The following is a 10,528-nucleotide window of genomic DNA, read 5'->3' on the forward strand; positions in this document are numbered from 1 at the left end:
TCGTACAAAGGTCAGTTTTATACAAGTAGAAGTGTGTATTTACCCGGTAGTAGGCTGTCAGTAATGGCTACGCCTCTCTTTTTTGACTGGTAGATCTCGGCAGACTGGCAACTTTAAAAGTAGCGCTCGGTTCAAAAAAGGTTGGGCACCCCTGCTCTACAGACTGAAGAAATAATATCTGTTTGGTACAGAATATCATCATTTATTTTATGCACGTCATGCCCACCAAAATCAAATAATCACATTTAGTTATGTTTTCCAAATTGTGCAGCAAGATACACTCAAGACAGAAACCTTAAAACACCTTAGCTTCCATTAAGCCAAACTTGTTTAAGAACCGAGACATTTTGTTACGTTTCTTGTGTGGCCATTGTGCAGTCGGATAGCAAACAGAAACATTTTGTTTGCGACTCTGGTTAGGTTAGTATTTTTTGCAGTCGACTTTCAGTTCCTATGTCAATATAGTTACTACATGTCCTCACTTAACACTTGAAGGTGAAAAAGGCCGTAACGTTTCTGTACCAGACAGTTTAACTCTTCATAGGAAGAAAAGCAAACAGGTGTTACTGAGAATATTAACAATAGCACTTTTCTGCCCAAAACGTTTCTGGAACTATGGAACCAGAGGAACTCATGTGTTTTCGTACGTTGAAGCTCAAATGTTTTCACATGTAAAAACAACAACATATTAGTAACCCTGCTGTTTACGGTCACACTTTGATGTTTAATGTAATTGATCCTAAAGAAACTAAATTCAGCTCCAGGTTTATTTCCTGGAAAAGGTTCTCATCATCTTGGGAAAGTCCCTTCAGTGGAAACACTCTAAAAAGCTCTGTTCCTGGTACGCCTTGACAGCGTGACAGTCAGCCGGCCTTTTATCATTTACACCTTGGGTTTTCCAAAGTTTTTAGCTTCATGAGAAATGTGTGCTTGAGCACTTGAGTATATGTGTACTTAAGAGCAGCTCTTGAGTAAATGTGTTTAGTTACTTTCCATAACTGAGTAAATCATAGTATAAACACTGCAGATGGAAAAAGATGCCAACCTCTGGTCCGGCCTGAAGCGTGTGTCTGTGGAGGGCAGCAGGGGTCTCAGGTTGGAGTCCAGCTCATTTAACTCCACTGCAAACTGGGTGAAGCCGTAGTACTGGTCCTGCTCTACTGGCATGGGGTCTACACACAAACACAAATGTACAGTTAAACTCAGTTTTTTCCCCCTGTAGTGCCTTGATGTTAAAACATTTTATCTGACTTTCTCAGGGACCAATCACTCACTTGATCTCCAGATACACGTGGCAGAAGGCGGGTCTCCTTGAAAAACTGACTCGTGCCATTTTCCAAAGATGGAGTGAACTACTTTTCCATTTGAATCCGTAATCACGCCTTCTATCTCGTTAACTGTGGAGCTCCAAGATCTTGCCTGGATAAAGAAAATGAAATTGTTAGCATTTTTTTACATAAAGAAACATATTACACCAAATGAGAGCTGACATGTGACACCCATGTGATTAATACCGTAGGTTTTATGTCATGGTTACAGAGGATTGGATCCATTCTGCCTCATTTTACTTCAATTGGGATTCCTATACAGCAGAGGGCGCCATTTGTTTGCCTTGATAGTGCTAATGGAGGAGCTATTTTTGACTAGGCAGCGCTGCTTTGAAGAACACTGCAGTAATGTTTTAGAGGAGCAGATATATGTGTGTTCAAAAGGAGGATTTAAGTTGCTTACAGCCATGCACCTGGGATGATAACTGACACTTATGTGAATGTGACTCATACTAAGAGGGGAGAACCAACAGTAATAGTTTGTTGGGTGCAATGAGGCACAGCATGTCCCTACAATGGAACTACACTGAACAGGAACAAGACACAAAAACAACTACCTTTCCTCTAAAAGCACATAAAAACAGTGATTTAAACATCTGTGTTTCCTAACCTTGACGAATGTGACTTTACACTGACAGGCGTCACTGTTGATATTTTTGATGGACATCTCTCCGTAATGTTCGATCCAGCGCTGGCCGCTCAGGATGTTATGGATGCAGGACGTGACTTTGTTCCATTCATAGTGGTCCCCAAACCTGGAGAAATCAAACACATACTGGACTCAATACAGGTCGTCTCATTTGCTGTACAGCGTATACTGCAACTAATTACAATGATGTTCATGTAAACACCTTTCAAACACGCAATGAGTTAAAGGTTAAAGGACTTACGCAGGTAGTGTGACATGTGTGGTCCCCATGGGAACAATTTCCATGGATTTGCCCCAGAATTTATTTTTCCATCGAACATCTAAAAGAAACAGGTCGTAAGAATTACAAGGTAAGTGCTAGTGACAATGAACATTGCCATATTGTCATAATCGAACACGGCAAAAGTAAACTGAATAGTTTGATTTTGAGTTTTAAGATAAGGTCACATTATAATCTGCACAGTAATTTCTTATACTGTATGGATATCATACACATCAGGAGTGGAGAGTAACAGCAATCACCAAGGCAACGTGAGGAAAGAAAGTTGTCTGCTTCAAAAACTGCCCAAAAAAACCCATTGCATTTTCATATTATTTAACCCTTTATGTTACTAGATCTTTTAACCAACTTCAGTCCTGATCATCACTACCAAATATTCATTCAGTCTCAGAACTTCAACGTTTTCAAAGACAGTTTGTTTACATTATTTTAAAAGAAAATAGAAAAATACAGAAATGTCTGTTTACTAAATGCTAGGTGGATTTTCTTTCAGTCTTGGAAATGTCAATGATTAGCAACAACATTGATTTGTATGCTTTTTTTATGTGCAGCAAACCAGAAAATTAATCATATGCAACAGGGAGAAAGTGGCTCAAGCTCGTGGAAAACATTACAGATTAAAGCCAGGGCTTAAAAATCCTGAATAATAATAGAATGCATGGTTTTATGCTGTAAGGTTGGAGGAATGTGGCTTAAGGGGTTTCAGTGGGGATATTTCTTCCATAAGAGTCTGTATGTTAGCTACACACTTTATTACAGGGATATCATAGGAGCTGAAGTTCCATAAAAAAACTCAACCCATGGTATGCCGTATAAATTAAAAGGGCAAACAAAGATAGAAATGTGCACCCAAAAAATGTCCCTAGTGAGGCATATTGGTTAAACTTGACCACAACCTACAGCAGAGATCTCGCTGAAAAGCAAAAGGGTGTGGTGGCAGTGTAATCTACGTATAAGCCCAGACAGAAATGAGATTTTCATTCCATAAAGGCTCTTTCCAGCTCACCTTGCCAAAAGGTGAAGTTCCTTGAATCAGAGTGACATGCTGACACAGGCGGGTGATGACTCACCTGGGAAACAGAGAGAGGACATAGAGGGTGAGATAAAGGAATATTATCAAACGCTCTACAACAGAAGTTGTTACATGAATCATTCAAACACAAAAAGTGTGAGAAGTGAAACCTATAATGTTCTTTTCCCCAATGATAAACCATAGCTACATTTATTAAAAGAGATGACTTTGAAACACACAAGATCACCTAAGAGACAAATGGCAAGTCAGTGCAGGACTTCTCACTAAATCTAGTAGCAAACTATGTCAAGCAAAGAAGTCTTGGGAATTGTTTTGAACAGTAACAGGAAGAGGGGACAAGACCTCCATTTAATGTTGATTGCATTCAAACTACTGTATGTGAAATCAACTGAAAAGTAGCCCATCATACAGTGAGTCATGTGTGTGTTTTAGACCCCGTGATCTCTCACCTGCTCAGCTATAAACCTGTAGTTTTTATCAGGTCTGTCACACTCGTACGTCTCTCCCAGGAGGGGGTTGAAGGGTTTACTTCCTGCTCGATGGTAGGTGGAGGCATATGCAGATATTGCAAATGTTGCGATATACACCTGCACAGAGAGTCAGTGGGGATGAAGTAAAGTTGTTACGCGTGTATTCAAAGTATTGGCATATCTGCTACATAAGGTTGTGAACATGCATGAGTGTGAAACCACCAACTTTGTTTACATGGGACTATAGACATATACCGTAAGGACGTTTAACACACTCACAAACTGTGTTAGAGTGTGTGTTAATACATGATTTTAGTGAGAGGTATTTGTGTATATATAGTTAATAATAATTATTTGATGTATTATGTGGTATATGTGCAGCACTTGATGTACATTTCACTACAAATGAGAGTCAAATACTATAAATAAAAAACCTTCTAATCAGACGCAGGAAGATACAAATAATTAAAAGGCTTCTAGCTTGTAAGAATAAAATATTGATAAAAGCGAAAAGAAGCGCTCACAAAGCAGAAGTCGGACATTAGAGTAGTTTTAAAAAAAGCTCTGGAGCCTTGAAACATATTTCTATATCTATATTTTGCTACATTGATGTTCATATTTTTTCCCACTTCCTTTCAATTATTGCATTTCCACCTTTAAGTAGAAAATGTTTTAATATTGCAGGATGAATTTATCAAGTGACAAAACGGATCACTTGTTGTATGGCAAATAGCTGTAATAAAAAATGTAGTGCCAATCTTATAGTGGACCTATTTGTTACATGCGTTATGTAATATGCATGTACATTAATGTAGGGATTGCTTAAATGGCTCTATCTAGCTCTTGCAGGTGTTTCTCTTCTCCTCACCATGCGCTGGAAGGGGTCCTGGGTCTGGTTGGCGGTGTCCAGCAGCTCGCTGTACTCCAGCTCCTCACACAGCCTCTGCAGGGTGTTGAGCGGCTCGTTGAGCTGCACTGGCATGGCCACTTTGGAGAGGTCCTTCCCGATGTTGTTCTTCAGGATGTTCCACAGGCTCACGGTGCTGGTGGGGCTGGTAGACGGCAGCGCGGAGCGACGGCGAGCCAGGGTCACCACGCTGCTAACTACAGGGGAGAAAGGTGGAGATCATACTGGTTCGATCATTTAGATATAGTTATTAAAAACCTGGTGAAATGGGAGAGACGTAGATGCTTGATTGTGCTATTTTCTAAAACTAGGCTAGTTGCGGAAAATCTTTCAAAACACATTTGATTGATGTGACATGAGGATTTATTTAAACCTCTCTTTTTCGATAAAAAAACGAATCAATATTCCTCTGACACTGTGTTTGAACTGTGAATTCTTGAGCACATTTAGATACAAAAATGTAAGATTTAAATGTAACTTAGTTTCTTTCAGTACCTTAGCAGCCCACTAGATGCCGCTCTGAGGACCACCAGAGACATGTGGGTGTATTAGGAGATACTCTAAAACTGTTTGCCTGAATGGGTGTTCTTTTAATATTTTTGAGGAAGAAAATGGATTTTTCAAAAAAACAACTATTCACACAAATGTTTTTTCAGTCCCTTTACAACATGACTCATAATACTGGCATATCACTTCACAAACTTTACAAAAAGTCTAACACATCTTGATAAAAGACGAATACAGTAGAGATAAACCAACCAGTCATTTCATTTCCATTAACCCCATTCTCTGTTTTCTATACCACATTCAAACCAATATTTCTATTTGCAACTGAACAATGCAATTACATTTAAGTTTTGTTACCTGAAGGCAAAGGTTTCAGCAGTGAAAACCTAAAAACTAGCACCATCTGCAGCACTGAATGAATGATGCCTGTACACAGATGCTTTGTCACATACAGCATAAGGCAGCATCGTAAACTACGTTTGTTAACACGTCTGCAAGATGGCAGTGGTCATGTTCAACACATTCCCTGAGGAAGTGAGCAAATTCTACAATTCCAGACATCCATAATTGAGTTGATGCTAACACTCTTTGAGAAATAAACCTACAGAGGCTGAGTCACATAAGCTCTGCCTATTTTGGAAAGATTAAGGTCTTTTTGCACTCTCACTGTCTTTCCCTCTGTTAAGGGCGTTAACACACGGGCAGATGCACGCCTTGTTACTGCATAATGTACCAGAGTTGTGTCTCTCACTGCCTCCCTCGTTGCTGTAGGTATCCATGGAGACGCTGTCACTGATATCACTGATGTACGAGTCATCGTCGGACACCTGGAGGTAGAAAATCAATGCAGAAGGTCAAAATGTGGTCATTTAAATAAGAAAGAAAACGTGCACCCAGTGTAAAGTCTGTTTGTTGTGACCAACTGGTATTAGTGGTTCAAATAGAAAAAAAGTTGTGTTGAAACTTGTTGCTAATTTGAGCAGGTCTGATGCAACACAGATTGCACACTGCTATTCCTGCCAACTAACCCTTAAACTTTAATTTGATCAATAATGCCGAAACAAATAGTTAATCTTATCTATTAAAGTGGACAATATTGATAAAGTGTAATTTATAAAAGAAAAAAAAATGCTATTTTCTGTTCCTATATTCTAAAACATTAATATAAACAAACAAAACAAGACATTTTTCCCAGTTTTTGAATTTTTCTGGACAAAACAAGAAGTCTTTTAATAAACCAATTAATTTGACTTGAAGCATAAAGGATAACGTAGTAGCTAGTGTCTCACCTCATTCTCAGAGGAGGAAGAGGAGAGGAGGTACTCCTGAGCATCGAAGAACTCCGATATGGACTCTGGGATAGACCCTCTGCTCTCATTGGACACCTGGTGGACTAAGGAGTGGGAGCCTCCTGGACAATCCTGGTGAAAATAAGAAGTATGTTGAGTGAAGCTGTACCTGTAGTGATTGGTGTTGGCCATTTGGGGTGTAACTGTGAAAAACACACTCACTGAGGCAAAGCTGGTCTTCAGGCCGATGACCTGCGCCGGCTGTGGGGCCTGCAGGTCGATGGTGTGCTTCAGTCTGTCTCTCTCCGCTACCAGGGAACCAAAGGCCGATTTCAGTGTGGTGTGGACTGCAGAGAAGAAAGAGCCAGGCAGAGGAACTGTTGGACAGTTGTCATGGAAACTATCCTACCATATAGGCAAAAAAAAGCATGTTTTTCTATCTAATGTAAAAGCCTCTTCTGAGCAGACTAGCAGACGTCACAGCAGGCACTCACTGTTGTTGGCCAGCCTGCAGAAGTCCTCCTGAAGGCGGGACCCATCTGTAGGCGAGTCCGGGGATTCGGGACAGATCTCCGGTGCGTTTGCCTCCGTGGTGGAGAGATTGGGATTGGAGGCGTGGAGACGAGGGGATTGGGAGGAGATGCAGCTTGGGACCTGGCGGACAAAATCAGAGAAAAGGTGAATTGATGCAAATCATAATTTATCCACACTGTTGAATGATTTCAAAAAAGGTTTCTTCAAATCTGGAGATGTACCTGTAGTGTGGCTTTGGGTTCTTTGCCATTGTTTTTGGATCGCCATCTCCTTGGCCTCTTCTCTTTTTTGGGCATGTCATAATTAGACGCCTGTGGGACCAAAGGAAACAGACATTAGGGCAAAACAAACACTATTTATTTCAGTTTTGACCTAATCACACACAAATGTTTTGTCTTTCAGGCTTACATTACTTGATGAGCAAGATACTTATTTGACTTCTTACTCACTGGGAACATGAGCAATGTTTATGTTACACCCACAAAGTTTGCTAAAGCATATTCATTGAATATTATTGCAAATAGCTTCAGAGTCAGCGTTTTTAATCAAATACATTTGTGGTGAAATATCTCTAGTAGCTTTCTGTTCCGTATATTCTTACGTTGTTCATGCACAGCCACGGATCGGTAAATAGTATACAAACAAAGTGTCTCAGACCGAGCTGCTAAACGCTATTCCAGTTAGGATAGCGGGGGGAAAAAATGATGTTTCAAGAGAAAGGCAGCGGCGAGGGACAGTAAATCCGGCACATGCTAACGTTCTGAGTGCTGATGGGAGGGGTGTATTGGTTTTGGATTTGAGTTCAAATATCAATCTGTCTCCAGGATAGTGGACTCCACCTTTAAAACAAAGAACACCTCAACATGGTATGATGACTAACTTAATGTGTGTGCCTGGGCTTACTTGTAGTGCACTAATGGCGGGGGCGGAGTAAGTGCGGTGGAGGACCTCCATGCTCTTCAGCAGCAGATTGAGCTCCAGCATGTATGATTCACATTCCTCCAAGTCTGAGGGGAAGAGAGGTTACTATTAGATGAAAGATTGTGGACATGCATAGATACAAATAAACCATTTCAAACGAGTCAAACTGAGACTTGTTGTAAAGGGTCATTTCTGTATTTTTGAACAGGTTTTTGTGTTTAAGTGACAATTATTCTTGAAATGGGTTCAATACTAGCGAGAGCTAAACTTCAATGTGGAATGACCCCAAGTGATTACATCCCATAACGTCTCTTAAAAGTGTTTTTGCCAACGACAGGCTGACAGGTGTTTGCGTGATCCAGTCGGTTTGTTATTGTGTCATGTGCCCTTTTGCCGGAAGACAATGGTGGGGATGTGAATGGGAGACGGAGAGAGGAGGGCCGGTGTTGTCAGAGTTTGTAGTGTTTGAGTACACAAAGCGTAGCCTAGTGTATTCTAAAAGAATTTCAGAGTCATGGCTGGATATTTAGGTGATTTTGACAATGTGGATGTTGCTTAATATTTCATAAAGAGACATCCTTGACTTAGTTAGACACAATAAAAGGAGCCACCTGAGAATGTGTGAAGTAAGTGGGCAGAGAGAAAGCAAAACATAAACCAACCTTTGGAGCATTTGTTCATGTCTTCTGAGGAGTGGAGCCAAGAACTGACCTTAGCCTGGTGGACCGACGCCTGCTTAGTCAGAGTAGCCCTCTGTTTCAAAGAGACAGACGAGAGAGCACGAGGCATTGCCAGCATCACAACACAACATCCGTACCGTGTGAAATCTAAGGGAGCAGCAATGTTTTCTAGAATTTGCACTTACTTTTCTGAGGGAATCACTGAGAGAGGGGGAGGAGGAGGCGTGGGGGTTGAAGAGGTGCCTCTCATGGGGGTACATGGCAATCTCGTTCTGCCGAAATACCCGGTGATGACGCATCTTTGACACCCACTCCTCAAAAAGCTCGGGAGACTTCACCTGGGTGCCATAAAGTCAAATTAGGAGCAATATCTTGAGTGTCTTTGAAAAGAGACACAGCACGTAGGCGCTGAGACGTTTGAGTATATCTCGGACTCAAAATGAATTCCCCATAACTTTGATCGTTTCTGGATTTACCTTTAAGTGATAGATGTTATTCTCCGTGTCCAGGTCGATGCACATGGCTTTCTTTTTGATCGACATGACCGAGAGGCCGACGTCGATGCAGCCGTGAAGCTTTCCCTTCTTCATCTGCAAACGTAATAATGTGTTATCTTGTGTCTTTGTTTTGTGGAAATGCAAGAATATAGTCTTGAAGATAATACTTACATCAGGTCCGCGCTTCGCATACTTCAAGATGCCTTTCTCCAACACAAAGTATCTCTAATTGGGAAACAAATCAAACATGTTTATTCAGAGTTTTCAGTTCCCGACCTTGAATTATAGGTTTATTGAACTCTTAGGTTTTGGGTAACATGTGTGCTTTTATTTTAGCACTTCTTAACACGTGGCTTGTGTGGTCATTTCTTATTTTATGATTCCTATGATGTTTTAGTGTTTTGTCAAGCACTTTGTGACTTTGTCTGTGAAAAGCGCTTTATAAATAAATGTTACTTACTTAGGTTACACAATAGTTAAAAACACTAATAAAAGAAGCTATGCAGACACTGTTATGCACCTATAACCGTGAGCAGCAGCAGTTAAAGAAGTGATCAGCAGTTTGGACAATGACCATCTCGAGTTTTTACAGTAAACACTTGCACACTGATAAAGCACTTTGAGAGTCTTTTCAATCCAAGGCAGAACTTCCCAGGTATGCACGAACACACAGAAGAGGGGGAGGAAGATGAGTCAGGGTTACAGTATAATCGGCGGGGAATAAAAAGAATGGAAAGAAGACATCATAATAATGGTGAAGAGGAGGAACTGTGGAAATAGCTGGAGGTATTTAAAGAAAGCAGGTCAGAACTTAGACATTTAGGCAGGACTGACTAAATGTGTGCTTCAATCATAGGTGTCATCTTTAAAAAGCTCTTGAAAAGCGTGATTGGTGAATTTCCTTATTTTAAAAAACACAGCTACAAACAATGAATACACTAAAGAATTTAAAGTCTGCTGTGTTCAGAAAACCATTTGCCTAACCCTAACCCTAAACCCACATCTCTGACAACCTCACAGCTGTGGCTCACTATCTGACACCCTTTGCATCGAAAATAGCAGCGGGGGCGTTGTATAATAAGACGTGTTACAATGCAATCACTGTCTCGGGCTTTCACAGGGTTGCCGATGGGCTCACCTTATGCCACCCCTTCATGGGCCACTTCCTCCTCTTGAGCAGGAAGCCCTCCTGTCTGTCGGGCTCCTGCATGCTGGCAGGAACCCCACGGAGCCCCTCCACGATCTCCCAGCTGTCCTGGAGGGAGACACAGGAGCAATACCGTATGAGTTACAAAGGCATTTCCCCTTACAGAAGAGAGGTGTAACACAGGCTCAACATGTAAACAATATCATCCTCACAGATACCATTTAGGTTGAATAATGTTGCGACTGCATTACTGGTTAGTGTAAATACAGTGTTATTGCACTTAACG

The 10,528-nt window shown here is 41.0% G+C and overlaps 1 protein-coding gene across 3 annotated transcripts in view; it reads right to left on the reverse strand.

Annotated features, from left to right (window-relative positions):
* Positions 1–139: 139 nt before the first annotated feature.
* The window catches only part of LOC104941123 (oxysterol-binding protein-related protein 3-like), an 18,111-nt gene continuing 7,722 nt past the window's right edge, over positions 140–10,528 (reverse strand). For 2 of the 3 annotated variants that reach the window (XM_010766170.1, XM_010766169.1), the window contains exons 3-19: positions 10,234–10,350; positions 9,267–9,320; positions 9,075–9,188; positions 8,784–8,936; positions 8,581–8,671; positions 7,901–8,004; positions 7,219–7,308; positions 6,958–7,117; positions 6,464–6,810; positions 5,908–6,001; positions 4,629–4,864; positions 3,740–3,877; positions 3,264–3,327; positions 2,219–2,297; positions 1,939–2,083; positions 1,275–1,419; positions 140–1,172 (exon numbers count right to left, since the gene is read on the reverse strand). In XM_010766170.1, coding sequence (XP_010764472.1) covers positions 982–1,172; positions 1,275–1,419; positions 1,939–2,083; positions 2,219–2,297; positions 3,264–3,327; positions 3,740–3,877; positions 4,629–4,864; positions 5,908–6,001; positions 6,464–6,810; positions 6,958–7,117; positions 7,219–7,308; positions 7,901–8,004; positions 8,581–8,671; positions 8,784–8,936; positions 9,075–9,188; positions 9,267–9,320; positions 10,234–10,350 — 2,322 coding nt within the window. In that variant the 3' untranslated portion in view covers positions 140–981. The remainder of the gene's footprint in view (positions 1,173–1,274; positions 1,420–1,938; positions 2,084–2,218; positions 2,298–3,263; positions 3,328–3,739; positions 3,878–4,628; positions 4,865–5,907; positions 6,002–6,463; positions 6,811–6,957; positions 7,118–7,218; positions 7,309–7,900; positions 8,005–8,580; positions 8,672–8,783; positions 8,937–9,074; positions 9,189–9,266; positions 9,321–10,233; positions 10,351–10,528) is intronic. The other variant, XM_010766172.1, reaches the window with a different exon arrangement.

Source organism: Notothenia coriiceps, unplaced genomic scaffold (genome assembly GCF_000735185.1).
Source record: "Notothenia coriiceps isolate Sejong01 unplaced genomic scaffold, NC01 NC01_scaffold00003191, whole genome shotgun sequence".
Taxonomy (NCBI): Eukaryota; Metazoa; Chordata; class Actinopteri; order Perciformes; family Nototheniidae; genus Notothenia; species Notothenia coriiceps.